The sequence below is a fragment of the Maniola hyperantus genome, chromosome 11 (genome assembly GCF_902806685.2).
Source record: "Maniola hyperantus chromosome 11, iAphHyp1.2, whole genome shotgun sequence".
Taxonomy (NCBI): Eukaryota; Metazoa; Arthropoda; class Insecta; order Lepidoptera; family Nymphalidae; genus Maniola; species Maniola hyperantus.
In genome coordinates, this window is record NC_048546.1 from 14,052,770 (window position 1) to 14,073,295 (window position 20,526).

The following is a 20,526-nucleotide window of genomic DNA, read 5'->3' on the forward strand; positions in this document are numbered from 1 at the left end:
TGCAAGAACAAATCAAACACATCAAATTTACAAAAAGATGGAATTTCATTTCATAAGTAAGTATTTTTGGTGTAATAAACGCTTTCTATAAATTAAATTACATAAATTATTATAATAAAATAACAATCGAGAACTTTACCGATTCAGTAATTGAGTACGTAATAATTCGGTAGAAACGAGTCATACTCCTCACGAGACTATATTTTGTTTTTTCTAAACAATTGCAACCCTCGATTAATACAAATTAGGTTAAAATTTGAATACGCGTGAACAGCATGAAATTACGTAGTAGTACGATAGTGATTGCGGTTCGATTATCGATATCGATGTAAACATTTTCTTTATTATTAACGACTAAATTACCGTCTTCAAGTCAAGTAAAGAATAGTTATTATTAATTACCACAATTTTTTCGCTACCTATACTTGTAATAAAACTGGTCGATTTCTGTGATAATAATATAAGTGTGTGTGTGTGTGTGTTATATAATAATATAAGTCATTAATAAGCACATTTTCACTATCGAAATTTTAAATGAAAATTTCGTTATATAAAAAAATACAAAAGATTAAAAATGATATAAAATAAGTAAAAAAGTATGTGCATATTTTTTAAATAAATATTTTTCTTATTTTTACGTTGCATTATTAGTTTTTGGGATAATTACCTATTAAGTGAGGTGAATGTATGCAAGAATACGCTACGCTTACCAAACACTGGTTTTAAGTAATTAAATACGAGTAATAAATTCTTACTTCTACTTTTGTTTCTGAAAAACTATCGATATATTTTAAAATATCGATACGGTAGCATCGCAAATCAATTTGACTGTCTTACACTCGTAATGTCTTTGTATGTTGATGTATATAACTTATTAGTGTGCGTAAAATGTAGTAGTGTTGAAGATTTAGATATGTGTGTGTTAATAATGACACAAACCTTTGTTGAGTGAGTGTGTCAAGTTGTCTATGTAGTGTTTCCTCGTCCCGCACCAAAAGTGACAGAAATTTTTATTCGTAATATTAGGCGCGTTACAAGTCCATAGGTTAAATCGTCCAAGTCCATAAGCCTTCGCTGTCCGTCGTTTCTTGTACGATGGTACGGAACCCTTCGTGTGCGAGTCTGACTCCCGCTTGACCGGGTTTTTTGATACCCTCTTCATTATGGTGTTGTTTACATCACAATTTCACGGCCGAGGCAGGTGTCTCCAATCACCCATAAAAATCTATTAATGGGGCTTTTAATACAAAAACCGTGGATTTTAAATTGCTTTTAGAGCTTGCTACTCATCAAAACGATCTGAGAGACAATAAGGTGATAAGGTGATAACCCCCGACACAAAAAGAAGGGTGTTATTGAAGTCTGACGTGTGTATATCCGTGTATCTGTGACATGGTAACTCATAAACGGATGCGTGCGATTTTGATTTAATTTTTTTTGTTTGAAATGGAGTGTTAAAAATTAAAAGTGACTGACTGACTGACTGATCTATCAACGCACAGCTCAAACTACTGGATGGATCGGGCTGAAATTTGGCATGCAGATAGCTATTATGACGAAGGCATCCGCTAAGGAAGGATTTTTGAAAATTCAAGGGGTGAAATAGGGGGTTTATTTAAAAAAAAAAACAATATTAGCCATGTTAAATGACTAATATTCCCCTTTCCTCTCCAACTAAGCGTCAGGCTTGTGCTAGGAGTAGGTACGACAATAGTGCAACGGGCGGGGTTTGAACCGTCGACCTTTCGGTTTTCAGTCCACTCCTTTACCGGTTGAGCTATTGAGGTTTGAAATTTGTGTAGTCCACGCGGACAAAGTCGCGAGCATAAGCTAGTGATATATTTAAAAAAAGCTGACTGAAGAGCGTGTCCACACGGCGCGTTGCGTTGCGTTGCGTCGTCGCAACGCAAATATTTTGACGCATAGCCGGCCACACGGGCGCTGCAGCGTTACTATGACGCAGTCAACGTTCCGTCGGCGCAGCGGCGACGCACAGTTGCGGCAAGTATTTTGAAAAAAATTCGCAGTCAGTCTATAGCAAATCATGGATCGGAAAAGACGTCTAGCATTGCTCCTATTACTACGTCACCGCCGAAATCGACGCAAGATCACAAGACGGTACTGGATCAGTCCTTTCATTTCATTAAGAAATCGTGATGGACAGTTTTTTTTTTTAGAATATCGGGAGTTGCTATTAGACGAAAAGAAGTTTTATAATTTTTTTAGAATGAGTGTATCCAGCTTCGAATGTTTATTGAAGTCCTTAGAACCACACATACGAAAAAACTATACTAATATGAGGAATCCAGTGGAACCAGTAGAAATGCTGGGAATCACTTTAAGGTAACTATATAAATATATTTAAGTAATAAAAATATAACAGTTTTTTTGGTTTGTTTAATTAGTAATCAACTCACAAATAATCAGCAATTGTCATAATTTTAAATTTAGACATTATTTAAGAGAGTAATCAACTCACAAATAATCAGCAATTGTCATAATTTTAAATTTAGACATTATTTAAGAGAGATATCATCCAGTAATTACAAATTAGAAAAATCGTATTCAGTTTCTTCACTTGCTTGAGATGTTTCTGGAGATGTAATTGAATTATTAAAATCAGAAATGTATGTACTTTGAAAATTTGCTGTTTGATACCCATATGGTGGTTGGTGAGACGTTGATGGGCCACTCACATATGATGATGTTTGTCCATACCGCATTTCATCTATAATTTGTATAACTTTACTTTGGAAACGGAGAGTTTCTCGGTCGGAAAATTCTTGAATAGATGGCAATATAGCTCTGAAAAAGGACATATGGCGATTTTCCGGCTCCTTGAGAAGTTTTAGTCCTTCTCTTTCAAACTCATCCATTTGCATTGCCCTTTTGCGCGCGACTGGAACATAGCGCGGAGTGTTGTCTGTGGTAATGTCATCATTTGTAGACGTAGATTCATTGTTGATTTCTCTAGGCGAGTCTAAGCTAGATTCGGTGGCATTTTGTTCCACTTTTCTCAAAAAAAGGAGTTGATTGTATAAATGATACTTCTTCAGTTTCGTAGCGCCCGAGCCCGATTTTGATGCTTCTTTTAATTTTTTTGAATATCTGAAGTAATTATCTTTTACACTTCTCCATTTTTTTATTAAATCATTACCTGCAAAACCAATAGTAAACATGATTTAATAATTTATACATAGTGAATTTCTCGATAAAATTTAATGACATATTCAGATATCGTTAACAAACACTATGTGACCGACTCTGGAATCGTGAAAATATAACAGCTGTTACATACAAAAAGCAATACCTACTGAATCAAAATGTATGCAACAGCTGCTATTTTTTTCGCGATTCCAGAATTAATTGGTTACATAGAGAAAGTTATTTGCTATCGATGTCTGAATATGTCAGTATTTTTTTTCGGGTATCTATCTATCTCATAAATGCATATTATAATAATTATTTTCTTTTCAGATACCTAGGAAGTGGAAATTCAATAACTGATTTACATTTCAAATTCAAACGGGGAAAATCTACTATTGCATATATAATACAAAGAGTTTGTCGTGCTATATGGACCAATCTTCTTCGAGACAACATCCCTGAACTGACAACTGAAAGTTTCCAAACAATAGCGAGGGGTTTTGATGTAAAGGCAAATTTTCCTCAATGTGTTGGTGCCATCGACGGCAAACATATCCGCGTGTGTAATCCTGCAAATAGTGGCTCACTTTTTTTTAATTATAAAGCCTTTTTTTCGATTGTGTTGCTAGCTATTGTGGATTCAAATTACAAATTCGTATTTGTCGACATCGGTGCATACGGAAAAGAATGCGATTCAACCATATTACAAAATTCTAAACTGTACGAGCTAATGATTAACAACAACTTACCACTACCTCAACCCCAGCCACTCTCTGGTAGCAATATACCAACCCCGTATGTATTTGTGGGTGACGAAGCTTTTGGACTGAGCAAACATATTATGCGTCCATATGGCGGTCAAAATCTCGACTTACAACAAAAGGTTTTCAATTACCGTCTAAGCAGAGCCAGAAGATATGTCGAATGCGCTTTTGGGATTATGGCTAACAAATGGCGCATTTTTCACAGACCGATAGACGTGTCCTATGACTTCGCTACTGACATTATAAAAGCATGTTGTGTATTACACAATTTTGTCGCTGATCGAGATGGTTTTAGACAAAGAGATAAATTTGCTATAAGTGTTGATGAATTTCTCCCAATACAACCCGTACATGAAGAACAGACAGCACCGAATGTCATAAGACAGCAATATGCGACCTATTTTATGACTAGAGGAACTCTGCCTTGGCAGCTAAATAAGGTATAATTGTATTATGAGGGTTTTCAAGATTTTCTTGCACCGCCAATTCCGCGATCAGTAAAAAAATAATATTTTATACCTACTCAGCGTAGTCTAGGTTAGTTTTGAGCTAAGTAATAAAATAGTACTCACGCTAATCTAAATTCCCTAAGTTTTAAAATTTTAGAGTGTCGAGATATTAATTTTGTACTGATCGCGGAATTGGCGGTGCAAGAAAATCTTGAAAGCCCTCTTAAATAAAAAAAACATAAATATCTGTACTGTGAACTCACCAACTTTATTTTTTCGTTCAGCTGTGAAATTCTCGTAATCAGGAAATAAAACTTTTGATATGTCTTCCCAGGCTTTTGTTTTTAAATTTTTATTTTTAAAATCTACGTTTGACTTGTCCCATATAATTTCCCTTTCCTGTATCAATGTAATCAAGTAATCTATGTCAATTTCTTCAATGGTATTCATTTTACCCTGCAAATAAAACTAATTACCCTGCAAATAAAACTAAATACAAAAACGTAAACGTAAAACGAAATGAGCTTCCGTGTATCCTCTCTGTCAACGCACAAGCAACTGAGCGCTGACGCTCCGACGTCGCACGAGTACACCCCCTCCCGCTTCGTCTCGGGGGCTGCTGTCCGTCATGTGTGCGTTGCGACGACGCAGCGCGCCGTGTGAACACCTTGGTTATTTGTATGTAAAACAACGCAGTGGTAGCGCTGCGTCGACGCAACGCTGACGCAACGCGCCGTGTGGACTGGCTCTGACTGACTGATCTATCAACGCACAGCTCAAACTACTGGACGGATTGGGCTGAAATGAGATCATTCTGGCTCCATACTTGTTTGGGCGTTTTCTAAAAGTGCCGGCCAACAAAAAAAATTGGTACGTATTGTTAGAACTAGTCATTTGGAGCAATAGTTAATATGGCACCAAAGTTGTAGGATTGCTCTGAGCCAAGGTATACAGGTTCGATGATTCCTCATTTTCATACATTTTATTGATTTCTGAAAGTGCCGGGAAACTTAAAATAATGATAGATATGGTTAGAACTAGGGTTCATTCCCGGGAATTCTCGAGCCGAGAATTCCCGGGAAATCGTTGGGCTTTGTTCCCGGGAAATCAAGCTCGAGAAAGCTCGAGAACTCGAGAAATCATATTTGAGTCTATGAAATTATAAAATTGTTGTTTTAAATGCAAAAATTTCATTTGATTTTTTTTTCTAATTAACTTGCCAAAAATGGTGCTGTGATTGTAATTTAATTATAAGTTAGGATAAGGTTAACGTTTTCATGTTGAAATTTTTGTTTATTGTTTGTTTTGTTTAAAAGAAAGAAGCTAGAAGTTTTAAGTTGATTTTTTTCTTTTTAATGCTGTGCTTGTACTGTAATTAATAATTAATAAATGTATAATTATGTATAAGTCACAAATGTCAGAATAGCTTATTTTTTTAGTTTTCTTTAAGAAAAAGAAGCTAATTATGTTGAAGACTGTCAACAAAAGTCTTATAATTATTTTGGTACTTTTACTTGAGAGGAAACCACTGAATTTGTTGATTAATCGCATTATTGGAACCGAAGAATATGCAAATCCGTACGTAAATGTAAATTTCTCGACAACCCGAGAAGACCCGAGAAATTAGCCTCGAGAATTCTCGAGACCCGAGAAATTGATAAGCTCGAGAAATCATGAACCCTAGTTAGAACTAATGATCTGAAGCAACTGTCATTATGGCCCGAAAGCTGTAGGGTCATTATACAGAAAACGACTCAATGCCATAATCAATTATACAGAGTATACTAATGTTATGTATGACTTGTATAACAGACTGTTCTGTTATACAAGTTATACAAAACATTAGTATACTCTGTATAATTGATTATGGCCGATTTAATGGCTGTGTTACTGTTCTGTATATTTTGCATGAATTTCCTTTGGCATGCAGATACTTAGCTATTATGAAGTAGACATACGCTAAGAAAAGATTTTTGAAAATTCAACCTCTAGGGGTAAAATAGGGGTTTGTTTGAGAATAATAGAAAACTTCCCAGATTCTACGTATATAAACTTTCAGTAGGTAAAGGTCATGAGAAAAGCTTGGTATCGTATAATCCAAAGGTTAACCCTGTTTTCCACTGGTCGCGGAGCTATAAATATTTGATCAACTATCCGTTTCAGCCAACATCAAATTTAATTTGCGAAAGGTCCAATAAAGGTCCGAATTCATCGCAAAAAACGTAAAGTCGCGACCCCGTTGGAAAAAAATAGTCACCTTCTTTAGGGCTGCCTCGTGAGTTCGTACCAATATTTAGCCTCAATAGCTCAACGGGTAAAGGAGTGGACTGAAAACCGAAAGGTCGACAGTTCAAACCCCGCCTGTTGCACTATTGTCGCACACGCTTGACGCTTAGTTGGAGAGGAAAGGGGAATATTAGTCATTTAACATGGCTAATATTCTTTATTAAAAAAAAATTAAACTAGATGATGCCCGCGACTTCTTCTGTGTGGATATACCTACTTAGATTTTTTTTAATGCCGTGGGAACTCTTGGATTTTTCAATATTTAAAAACTATCAAGCAGACCTAGGTGATGTAAGATGGAGCGCGCGTCATTTTCCGGCCAAAATGTACCTAGTCTATGTCCATTAGACATGTGTCCGCTATAGCTTAACTTAACTGAAAACCGCTGCCGTGCCTATAGCGTACCATAGCGTTATTGTCGTAGCTAACAACGGTTTTCAGTTATCATCTATGACGAACCACCTGACAACGCAACACTGCCAACTGGCAACCGACAATGCATTGTTTGGTTTTTGGGTAACTAGAAACGCAATAATTATGCCTTCTCTTTCTTTCTTTCACTGAAAGCTGAGAAGGAGCGGTTATTGGCTACCGGCTTAGTAACTAAGAACTTGGTAAACCAAAGCCGCCCTTATCTCTATTACGCTAAGGCTTAACTGTACAAGTACTTGTCCATTACACTTTGATCTATCATTCTAAATACAGTTAGCCTTAGAGTAATAGAGATAAGGTCCTCTTTGGTTTATCAATCTTTATGAAATGTTTTTGGTTAACTGGACTGTGGCAAACTATTCGTGCAGGCGTCCACTATAGTTTGACCTATGTCAATGATCAAATTAAACTTTACTGCTATGAACTAAAGGTTGTAATTACTTCACGATATTCATGAAAGTAAAATTGGTTTTATTTTAGTGAATATGCGCGCGCTAGCTATACAGACGGTATTGATACGGCAGCTAGCTTAGTTACTACTACGGAAACCGCTGCGCGTTGCGCATATTAAATTAGTTGAAACACAACTCTGATACCGATATTCGGCAACGGTTAACAATATCGGTATTGAAACTAAGTAACTGTTGATTAACCGTTGCCGTAAATAGCCAATAACGCCCATCTTTAATGTCCATCCCAGGGATGCAAACTATCCCTTTATCTTTCGTCAAAATTGTTAACTAAGATGAAATAAAATATAGCCAAAAGATACAAGATTGACATTCTGGACACGTTAACACATTAATTATTATTTATGTATTCGTATTGTATGAATTTAAAACATAATTAAAAAAGACGTGCACATGGGAAAACTTATCTTTCTTTACTGGAGAGATTTTTCCAGCTGTCCTAATTTTGCAAAATAACTCTTTGATTTTCCGGGATAAAAAGTAGCCTTATGTCACTCTCCAGGTCTTAATTTTTTTTAATGCGAAAGTATGTTTCTTTGTTGTCCTGTTTGTTGTAGTTTGTCCTTCAATCACGTCGAAACGGAGCAACGGATAGAAGTGATTTTTTGCATGGGTATAGTTAAAGACCTGGAGAGTGGCTACCTTTTATCCCGGGAAATCAAAGAGTTCCCACGGGATTTTTTAAAAACCTAAATCCACGCGTACGAAGTCGTGGGCATTAGCTAGTTTATAATAGTATAGTAATATATCTCGACTCTAGTATCATAAGGTCGGATGTGTACTTCCGACCAAACTAACTTTTTTACATAAAGGTAATGAGCATTTCGGGCTCTTTCTGCCAAGCTGACACCAGTATTTCTATCTCTTTTCGTTGCAAAGATAAATACATGCATAATGTCGTATCTGAACACATTCTAAAAATTTGGAGAACCATAATTATATTTTTTGACTTGCGTATGTATGCACCAAAGCAATGGAGAAAAATTATAGATGTATTTTGAGTTCGACCATTATGCTACGAAATAAGTTTATTTGTAATACTAGCTGGTACTGCAGTTACGCACTTCTGCTTCTAAAATATGTAATAATTTTGTTAGGTAAAATCACAACAGATGTTATGCTTCGAATTTTTTGTATTAATATTTGGACTGTGAATCATTTAAGACTTTTTGCCTTGTAATATAAAAAATTTTGCAATAAAATTCATGGAAGTAAGTTGAAATAAAGCTTTTTGTTTGTGACTACATTAAAGTTGATGTGATTAATAGGTAGGAGATCCATCCTATTTCACCAAAATTTTGGACTAAACTGCGGGAAAAAAGTAAGGAGCCAGAATAAAGCTGAAGACATTATGAAAATGTAGACTAGAAAATCTTTTAGGACCACAAAAATCACACCATGGAAATCTAAAACTTTATTATAATAATACCCCACTAAGCAAAAAACCGTGCATTTATGGTGTTTTTTGTGAATCATAGTTCAAATCATCAGTTCAAAAATTTATTGCCCTAGTTTTTAAGGTAGCCTTAAAAAATTAGAGTACCTAATCAATTTTTTTCTTCTTTACCCGTCTTATAATCGACCGAATTTCATATTAATCGAGAGCAGAAATTATAAGTCACCTACAATATGTGATGATAGTGATTCTAACGAAACATACCTAATTATAGGAAGCTTTAGATTATGTTAATTTAAATATAAATGTAGTATAAATTAATTTATTAATTAAACAACTAATAAAAGTGAAAGTAAAAAAATAAAAAAACTTAACTAAAACACGAAAGAAACAGTTTAAAAAAGTATCTGTTAAAAAGAACAGTCGAAACAGAAGCAATGGAATTTTCAAAAAAGTCGAAACAGAAGCAATGGAATTTTTAAAATTTTTTTATTAAAAAAGTGGCAATGCCGGATTTGACTAACAGTAAATCCTTATACCTGCGTAGTTTCTGCACCTTAAAAACGATTCATGATGCTACCAGCAGTGTTGCTACTTTAATGTGGTCTGAAAACATCAGCTGCAGCGGAAGGAATAAAACAGTATCTTGTCTTATTTCATTAATCTACTAGAGAAGAAACAAAGTATTCTCGAAATTGTTGAAGAATTGACTTTGTGGTCTGAAAATTGTGTCGGTCATTATCGGAGCATGATAATCGTTATGGCTTACTTATGATTATTATAAGGATTGCCACACTAAAAAGTGATAAATCACAAGCTTTATGCTAAAATGCAACATGTACCTACGTGGAGTAAGATATAATCCATGCACAAATAGAAAAAAAGGGAACAGCTGAAAACAATGCAGATTACTAAACTAAGAGATTGGTCACAGTTTACATGAACATGCGAAGGAAACAAAACTTTTTGATAAGTTTGATTTGGCACTACAACATATTTTTAAAGACCACATCCCTTTACAAAGGTGATAGACCGTTTGTTATATCAAAAAAAAAATAAGAACGGCGGGGATTTTCAGATTTCAGAATATATTACCTGGCTACAACTAACGCAATAATGCTGGGTGTTAATTTTTTATTAAAACTACTTACTTTAAAGACTTTTTTGTATTTCATTAGTATGTTATAGGTACATATAAACTTAAAAATTCATCCCCGCTTTCGCCCAATATACGACATAATGAGAAACCATTATCCACTGTAAAATATAACCAACTTTTGCAGTAGGTACCTGCTGACCCCCATTCTTACTTTACGTACCTAATCATTATAAGGAAAATCAGGCTATGTTGGCATGTTTTAGATTTCTATATTGATGTAACCGTCATGTATGCAATTCCACAAAAAATGTTTGGCCCACTGTAGGTTTCTAATTACTTTGTAATTTTTTTTCAATTTTTGGCCGTTGTTTTTAATTAATGGGCTTTATTTGTGAATTTGTAAATGTTATTTTCATTCATTCAGAAGACACAAGGTTTACACGGATGCAATGGTCAGACTATCGGGCGAATGCAATTATTATGTTTCAGATCTAACTAATCAGTTTCAGAAAAATCAGATAGGTACATTGTTGCTATCTCACAAAACTCCTAAATGTTTTTTGTGAGATAACTACTGTGATCTTTTGTCCGAATATTACTTATGTATAATCAGTTAAGACGTATTATGAAATATTAAGTAATAGATCCGACTTTTATTTCAAATTTGTAATAGTAAAAATTGCAGCCATAAAGTCGGTTTACAACTTATGCACACAATTTTTTAGCACAGTTACGGATATTACCAGCATAAAGTCGCATATCGTCCATTTTGAAGAAATTGTGAGTTTATATTTTATTTATTAATGATAAAGTATTTCTAGTAATGGTTAATGATAGGTACAGTTAAGTGTTAAATATTACAAAAACAACTGAAATTGTATCTCTAGTAGTTTAGAAATTATGACCCGATTTCCCTAGCATTTTTGTTTTGGCTCTCCTGAAAAGTAGCAAAAATCCACATCCGACCTTATGATACTAGAGTCGAGATATATAGTTCGAGCGTCAATAGCTCAACGGGTAAAGGAGTGGACTGAAAACCGAAAGGTCGACGGTTCAAACCCCGCCCGTTGCACTATTGTCGTACCTACTCATAGCACAAGCTTGACGCTTAGTTGGAGAGGAATGGGGAATATTAGTCATTTAACATGGCTAATATTCTTTTAAAAATAAAAATAAAAATATGGGTATTGATTACGTTAGGTAAAAAGATAAACAAGAGTGTGGCAACCCTATGCTATGTCACGTGATAAATAATGCATGGCTTAACATTTGGGAATTTGCTATTCGTGTGTTCATCATAGCTGATTATGTTAGAAGAAGGAAAAATATTGTTTTACGAGGATACGTCTGCCTTACCTGCCTACCTACGTTCTCTTCACAATCCACAATGTTTTTTAAGTATAGGCACACGAGTAGATATTCTACAGAGAAGAAGCTTCATACAAGCGGCTGGCTGTAGGTACACTCACTCATAGCGCTGCTCACGCACACCACAACGTGTCACGGACGCTCCTGTGAGCCCAGTTGGATGGCGAACGGCAAGGCTGTGGGTCGTGCGCATTAATATTTGATACTTAGCGAGAATATTTATATATTACTTCCGAATTAGTTACGTGTAAATTGTACAAAAAATTAGACTTAGTGATATATTTTGTAGTAAATATATTAAATTAATTCATTTTACTAAAGTAAGTTAGTACCTAGGCACTGTCAGTCTGTCAGTCTGTCTGTCTGTCTATCAGACTGTATGTCTGTCTGTCTGTCATTCTGTTGTCAGTCTGTCAATCTGTTAGTCTATCAGTCTGTCAGTCTCTCTGTCAGTCTGTCAGTCTGTCAGTCAGTCTGTTAGTCTGTCTGTCTGTCTGTCTGTCTGTCTCATGTCATTAGCAATTTGCGGGACTTATATTTTCTTTTTTTTTCTTTTAATTTTTCCCTTGCAACAGGTGACAACCCTATAAGAATAGGTATAAAATTTTGAACAGTATAGGAAGCTTCCCCTCTGTAGGGATATCTACTCATGTGGTATAGGTACTATAGGCTGTAACCAGAATACTTGCAAAAACTTTAAGAAGAAGTGTTATTATTAACCTACCTAAACACAATCCAATACCAGTAACCATTTGCCTCAGTTTGTAGTTTTAGTGATTTAGTATTTTTCAAACCCGCATAATTATATACCTCACCTACGACGCGGTACTGACTCCGAGTGGCCTACTTACGCTACGTTCGTTGAACTCTAGCGTCAGTGAGATGTTTTATTTGCAACATATCGTGAAATTTTACAAAATATAGGATATTGTAAATTTTTTTCTCGTTTTTAGGGTTCCGTACCTCAGAAGGAAAAACGGAACCCTTATAGGATCACTTTGTTGTCTGTCTGTCTGTCAAGAAACCTACAGGATACTTCCCGTTGACCTAGAATCATGAAATTTGGCAGGTAGGTAGGTCTTAAAGCTGACATTCGGGAAAAAATCTGAAAACCGTGAATTTGTGGTAACATCACCCAAAAAAAAATTAAATTGTGGTCATGAACTAATAATTAGTATTTCTTAATTTTGAAATAAGATAACTATATCAAGTGGGATATCATATGAAAAGTCTTCATCTGTACATTCCAAAACAGATTTTTATTTATTTTCATGCATCATAATTTTTGAATTATCGTGCAAAATGTCGAAAAATTACGACTGTAGTACGGAACCTTCGTTGCGCGAGCCTGACTCGCACTTGGCCGGTTTTTTTAGATATCGATTCGCCCGGGAGGTCATCGTATAAATAGATAAAAGATCCTAATAAAAGAGCTACCACAGGATTTTTTTTCATGTTACATATAAAGTTTATTATCATCCAATATGTATAAAACCCGGTTACGATCATGTTACTACCCACCCACTGACCGCGACGCAGGTGCGATGCGGAATTGATCGTCAATGTCGCGTGAAATGACCAGCACCATGATGATAGAATAAATGTACCCTTTTGATTAGGAATTTGTTTTATTCACCATCAAAACTTGATAACAGTTAATTTTAATAGACTTTTATCCTATTGTACCATAGAGAGAGACTAACATAATTTTTTTTCACCAATTCGCGCAATGCACCGGATTTGTACCAAACAAACAAACTAATAAACATAGAGACAAGAAAGTCATCCAGTTTATGTTTAAAATTTCAAGCTTCTAGCTCATCGGAAAGTTAGTTTAAAAGCGATTGCAAAACTTGTGCAAAACGACGAACAGGCAAATAAACAAACTAGTTAATAAACACAATAGTCCAGGAAATGAAGCTAAAAAAATGGTATAACCTCGCAATATTTTCGTTCAGCACCGATTTGTACAAAAATTTGGGATTACGCTTACTTCACCCTCTAGTTTATTTTCTATAATATTGGGCCGTTGTACGCTTTTTATTTTTTAGGGGTGCAAACTACCACTTTTTGTCAAAAATTATAAAAATAACATTAAAAACCTAAATATGGGTAAAGTTAGTTAAATAATGATTGTTTCATGCTTTAGGATACAATTTCATAGACTTTCAACCTACCCTTGTTAAAAACTACCCTTGAAAACATTGAATGTCATCTAATTTCACTCTATGTTTGAAATTTCAAGCCGCTAATAGTCGGGAAATCAGCAAAATTTGTACCAAACAAAACAGACTGACAAGAAAGCGAGTTAATAAAAACGTGTTATAAACGTGTTAATACTAACAAGTAATATACGCAGCTATAAATGTTGTTTTTATTCACCAAGCCCTGATTATAATGGGCCATCGATGTATTTGCCGATTAGTCGCCGACTATAAAAGATGCCGAATAATCGGCTTTCCCGACTAGTCGTCCCGTCTCTAATCGAGATGATAGTTTAACCCGCCCCAATTTCACTCATGTGAATTTTTGAAAATCCTTTCTTAATGAGGATCTAATAAATGTTTTAGAGAAAACCTAAAAGAATCTAACAAGAAAGATACCTTCCATCCATTTTTAATTATTTGTCACTGTAGTGACAATAGTAAGTGTCAATTCAAAGTTTGAAAACTTATGAAATTCAGATGACAATAATAATTAATATCATCTCTAAAAATAGTGCTGTATTACACACCTAGACTACACTCCTACATACTATCAGATTAAATCAATGATGTCGAAACCAGCCCTTAATATTAGAAACAGTCATTACTTATCTACAGTTTAAAACGTAGTTAAAACAACATCAGAAACTACAAAACAAAACTTGAAATTGGAATGAAAACATGGAATTAAGAGCACAGTTCACTTGGTATCAGCTGGTATCACAAACATTTCACAGGCGACCCGTAACGAATCGTGAACTAAAACTTTGTTTCGCAAATATACACTTTCAAACAAATTTAAATTTCCATTTATCAAGGATCAAACCCGATTCATTCGATACGCTAGCAAATGATATTGCATTGTATTGTGAATATCATCTGGATCTACTAACGAATAAAACACCCTAACTAATATACTAATTGATAACGAAAAAGCAACTCTAGATACTGAAATAGAAGATATAAATTCAAATGTTACAAAACAAACTGCATAAGTTTCTTAATTTAATAATGATTCAAGTAACAAATCTAGTGATAAATGAAAATATGATGTTAAAGTATCGGAATAAGGTTTAATTTTCGTTGTTGATGGTTATAGGAGAAGTGACATAAGTTTTGATAGCCGTGACCTATTAGCAGTGACAAAACATACGGTTGTCAGCGTGATACGGGATTTATTATAGGGAAGCTTTGCAGATATTTTTGTCAATCTTATTCCTTGGTTATAGAGTTCATTTTAAATGGATTTTTGACCCCAGAAATTAATTGTTTGGTATCGTTGGGTGTATCAAATAATTAGAAGAAGCGTAACAAGGGCCGTTGGTTATTTGTTTGGTGAAACAAATTTACGCTTTTGTATTACAAAATAAACTCGTTTGGGAATTAGCTTGTGTTTGTTTCATTAGACAATTATCATAATAAAATTAGTGGCTAGTCTTTACTTTTATTTTTTTCCTATTTGCTTTGTTTGCAAATGCTGTCCAATTAAATTCGTTTATTTAAAATAATTCGAAATTGGGATGCTAAAACATCAAGGTAAGTAATATATTTTGCTAATACAATTGTTACAATGTCATTTCTTTTTATACTTAGGTGACTACTCTATTATAATTTTTCATTTTGATGCAATTAAGATTATTATAATACTTAATTATAGTAACATGTAGTTGTACATGCTTTGTACTGGCTCTTAGTAAAATAAAATACACTACTTTAACGTCTTTATTAAGTATAGTATTGCTTGATTCTTCTTCTATTTCATTTTAATTGTACATGTAAGAAGCATTAATTAACTGACTAATATATCAATTTATAGCTTAATCCGCTAGGTGCAGAAACTTAAAATTTGGCATATATATTTTTTTCTTTATAACATAGACCCGAGGGTTTGAAAGGAATTTCAAAAATTATACTTACCTGAACGAAACCGCTAGAAATAATAATAAATCAAATAAAATTAGTAACAAATAGAATGACGCAAATTATCACACAAACTTTTCCCACCCCTCTCGATCACTGACCGAAAAACTAATACAAATAAATCAGATCAACGGGAACACACTCAATGACAGCTCAAACGTAAAGAAGAACTTGCTGATGAAAAACAAATTCAAAATGGTTTCCAAATTCAAATAGATACCAATGAACTGCCGCGTGGCGTTCTATGGCTTTGCAAACTTGTAGATTCACTACCCAATCTTAATATCAAAGCAATATAAACTTTACTCTCCCGTAATAAGGAACAAATGCAAATATTAGGAACTGTACAAAGCGTTTGACTGAGCACAGTGGTGAGTATAAAGATCGAGAGTAATACAAATTTAGTTTTGCGCTCTACAAACTAATATTAAGTTGTAAAATGAAATTTGTTGCTAATGAAATAAGGATGGCTGTTTAGTTTTTATATAGCAAATTTTGTGCAGGATATTTTGATGCACGCGGCCACGCGTCCTGCCATAGATAATAAATGCCTTCAGCAAATAATTACGTTATTTGATTTTAGACGGATGATGGTCGTTCCGCAAATAGTTCCCTCGTGGGAGCTCGCGGGGCTTATGTTCTGATTTCATAATTGGAGAGAGGATGATGACTGGATGAAAGCATTGAATACATATTTAATGATTGTAAATCATTAGTTAACCCCTTAATGGCCTAGTGGAATCCTTTAAGAGATTTTTCGCGAGTTCATCCCATGTTTTTAGGGTTCCGTACCTCAAAAGAAAAAACTTTAGGATCACTTTGTTGTCTGTCTGTCCGTCTGTCTGTCAAGACCTACTTACCTGCCACATTTCATGATTCTAGGGCAACTGGAAGTACCTTATAGGTGTTTTTGACAGACACGACAGACATACAGACTGACAGACAGACAGACAGACAACGAAGAGATCCTATAAGAGTTCCTTTTTCCTTTTGCGGTACGGAGCCCAAAATAAAATAAAATTGAAAAGCTAATGATATAAACAATGGCCCGTTGATTTGCTATTAAAATGACCTATTTTATAGAACGGATTAATGTGTAGCTGCACCTGCAAATTAAAGAGACTCATTGCCCCCAACAGAATTATTTTAATAAAGATCATAACAATAAAATTCGTGTCATCACGCATGCCAATAGAATGTCCCCAGAATTCTTCACAGCTCTCGAAATTCCAAATCCCCTAATAAAATTCTCTGATCACATTCTATTTGTACCCCTGCCAGCATTCCTTTCTGTAGAGAAATAGAAAAATAAATATCAAATGAAAATAAGAAAATGATATACTAATATTGATTTAGATTATTAAGATTGAATAAAAATAAACTAGTAATGCCCGCCTCTAGGCTCAGTAAAGTTAGCAATTCATTTGCTCGTAATTCCATACGTTTCTATAATAAGCTTCCAGAAGACATATTGGAGATGTCTCTCAACAAGTTCAAAGTTTTCATAAAACGTAAACTAATTGAAAAATCCTATCACAATGTAAAGGATTATTTAAATGATAAGCAAGCTTGGGAATGAGTTGCTTAACGACTTTGTGATAGTTTTAATAAGTTTCAATAATTTTGTAAAGTGGTGATAATAAAAAGAATACCCGGCTGAGTTTGTTGTGGGCTCTTCTCAGACCTGGGCGCGTTTGGAACCCTCGTAGCTTTAGTTTTAAGTTTGCGTAATAATTATCACCACTATATCTTACAAATGTAACACCATACCAGACCATCAATACGAGTAATTTATTACCTATTTTGAATAAATCATTTGACTTTGACTTTGACTTATGTATTTTTTCAAATCAGAAATCATTTCACATGATGGCAAGGAAAAGAAATTATTGATCTGCAACTAGTTTGGCTTTTCTTTAAGTTTACTGAAAAGTGATGAGTGATAAATAGGGCTTTGGCAGTAAGTATACCAACTAGCTATGACCGAAGCAACTTGACCATACCAATCTGAGAAATTGCCTCATAATATGAGAGTCAATTTTAATAAGGCCGATTTAGGAATACATCCAATCGTAAACGTAGCCCGGAACCTGCTTGCGGCCTTCTATTCTAAGGATAAAGCTCAGATCTTTAAAGCGTACTTTGACTTTACTCAGACAAGACAGGATTTATATCTCTATATTTTGATGACCTCCCTGGTGCACTGGTAAGCACTGTGGTCTTATTTTTTTGTCCCTTGTCTTATATTGTTGTTTTTTGTTATTATTTTGTTGTCCCGGGTTCGATTTCTGGCAGGGTTTTTGGAATTTTACAATTTCTAAATTTTTGGTTTGGTCTGGTGGGAGGCTTTGGCCGTGGCTAGTTACCACCATACCGGCAAAGCCGTGCCGCCAAGCAATTTAGCGTTCCGGCACGATGCCGTGTAGAGGACCAAAGAGGCATGGGTTTAATAATAACTGCCATACCCCTTCCAGGTTAGCTCGCTTCCAGGCAGTTACCACCAGGTGAGATTGCAGTCAAGGGCTTACTTGTATCTGAATAATAATAATAAATATTAAAGCTAAGCAAAATATTAAACTACTAAAACTAGCTAAATATTAACCCTAAGCAAAGTCATCGTACCTACGCCTTATTGATCTCAGTCACTTATACTAGATGTGGTATTTTTTTCCTATCAGTAGAATATAAAAAAAAACAAGAAGTACCATTTATATAATTTTATTTATATCTAACGTGAAGTAAATTTTTACGAAAATATATTTCTGTCACCATTCCAAACTAATCTACCTATTAAGTATAAATTATTTCTATCTACAATTTTTATGCTTTACATTACTTTTAATTTAAAATTCTACATATCAAATTTTTATTGTCTTTATATTGTTTACATCGTCACATTAAAACAGTTTATACAGCTTATAAAAGTTTGAAGCAATCAATGCAACATTTGCAATCCTTGTTTTTGTCTCCCCTTACTTATAGCTCAAAGTCGCAGGTTTTATCAAAAATGCTATAAACTCAGTCATACAGAAAAATAGTGTAGTTAATTTTGTTACTGACCAGTCAAAATTAAATCTTATTAGTTTTCATCATTTTAAAAATCCAATTCAACTGTAAAACTATACACTGATTTTAGCTAAAACTGCAATAATAAAATTTATTGTACAAACTAACCTACACTGATAACCAGTGAGAGCAAATCAAGAGTACCGCGACAAATTCTGAGCTTCATTACCAAAACTAGAATCATTATCACTGACCACATCAATCTGTTCTTGTTCATTTTCACACGAAGAATTATTCTTCGAGCACGAAGCTTTGGTGCAGCAACACTTCTTACTTCTCCCATCATTGGACATTGGACTTTCCTCCTTCTTTAGTTTAACGCGACGGTTTTGGAACCAGATTTTCACCTGCTTTTCCGACAACTTCAATCTCGAAGCAATCTCAATTCGCCTCAGTCTCGACAAGTACATGTTCATCGAAAACTCTCTCTCTAATTCTAAAAGTTGTGTACCTGTAAAAGCAGTTCGTATGCGTTTGCTAGAATCTTCTTTTAATGGTAATCGCTTTAGTTCTTTAGAGTAACCTGGTAGTAATTCTTCGGGATGAGCTAGAGGTGGGCTTGGAGTTCCATTTCTGCTTTCACTGGATAGAGATGGTGATCTTTGTCCTTGACTTTTAGATGGTGATGTCGTTGGTTTATAGGGATGATGTAGATACGGTGATATAGATTTCTTTCTTCGGCTGACGAAGTTAACAGCTTCTGGCTCTTCTAATTTCAAATACCCATCAATTTGTCGTTTATCACTCGTCTCATATTGTTCTGGTTGGCGAGGCAGCTGATGCATTAAGGGGTAACGGAAGTTCAGATGTTCTAGAAAAGGCCTGAATAAATCTGGCGTCCTTTGTTGATGCTGTAGTCCCAAACTTAACAGATTCAAGCTTCCTGGATACGGGTATGGAAGAAACTTCGGCCTCGTATCCAAATGGTGGTTCATTAGATTGGTATACGCGTGTAAAGGATCACTGGGCATGTCGGTCTTCTTGCAGTCTTTCGAATCACTGATCAGCGTGTCTACCAAAAATGAGCGGTTCATTTTTGCTAGCAGTTCTCGCTTTGCCGTTTGCTCTGCGACTGATTACGAGGGGTGAGATCTGGTAAAGTAACAATTACAAAAACTACCCCCACTTAGTGCACCCCATTGTAAATAAACACAATGGGCCTCACTCGAAGCGTTTTGGCAATTATTTGGCCCATCCCACCCTTTTGTCGGCGAGCCGTCAGCCCCAGTACTAGTTGAATAAAAAAACTGTATTCTTATGAATGGAACATTTTAGTAGCGATGAATAATTTTGTATGGGCTCCTAACATCCCTCATATCTGTCTCATTAAACTCGATTTGGTTGCTGTTTTAGATGGATTTAATTTTAATCCATGGCTGGATGCCATGGATTACTAATATTATAAATCCAAAAGACTCTATCTGTCTGTCTGTCCATCGTCACCTTTTCGTCGCTCATGCGTTTACTGATTTTGACAGGTTCAGAGATACCTACCTATTTTTCATTCCAAGGAAATACATTTGTTTTATGCCGGAAAATCAAAGAATACTCACGGAATTTAAAAAGTGCGAGTCAGACTCGCACACTGAGGGTTCCGTACTGCAGTCGTATTTTTTCGACATTTTGCACGATAAATCAAAAACTATAATGCATAAAAATAAATAAAAACCTCTTTTGTAATGTACAGGTAAATCCTCACATGATACCTAACTTGGTATAGTTATCTTACTTTGAAAATTGAAAATGCTAATTAATGTGTTCACATTTTAATTTTATTATGATGACGTAACCACAAATTCAGTTTTCAGATTTATTCCTTTACTTGTAGATACTATAAGACCTAACTACCTGCCAAATTTCATGACTCTAGGTCAACGGGAAGTACCCTTTAGGTTTTCGTGACAGACACGACAGACAGACTACAA

General features: G+C 34.9%; 1 protein-coding gene and 1 long non-coding RNA gene across 2 annotated transcripts; one reads left to right on the forward strand and one right to left on the reverse strand.

Annotated features, from left to right (window-relative positions):
• Positions 1 to 2,201: 2,201 nt before the first annotated feature.
• LOC117986404 (uncharacterized) lies at positions 2,202 to 4,695 on the forward strand. The gene is made up of 2 exons (XR_011237267.1): positions 2,202 to 2,343; positions 3,478 to 4,695. It is a non-coding gene; the product is annotated as an uncharacterized lncRNA (long non-coding RNA).
• Positions 4,696 to 18,735: 14,040 nt separating this feature from the next.
• Positions 18,736 to 19,660, reverse strand: LOC117986710 (GS homeobox 1-like). Its single transcript, XM_034973582.2, has one exon. The coding sequence runs from the start codon at positions 19,633 to 19,635 to the stop codon at positions 18,736 to 18,738; it is 900 nt and encodes a 299-aa protein (XP_034829473.1). The 5' UTR covers positions 19,636 to 19,660.
• Positions 19,661 to 20,526: the final 866 nt, after the last annotated feature.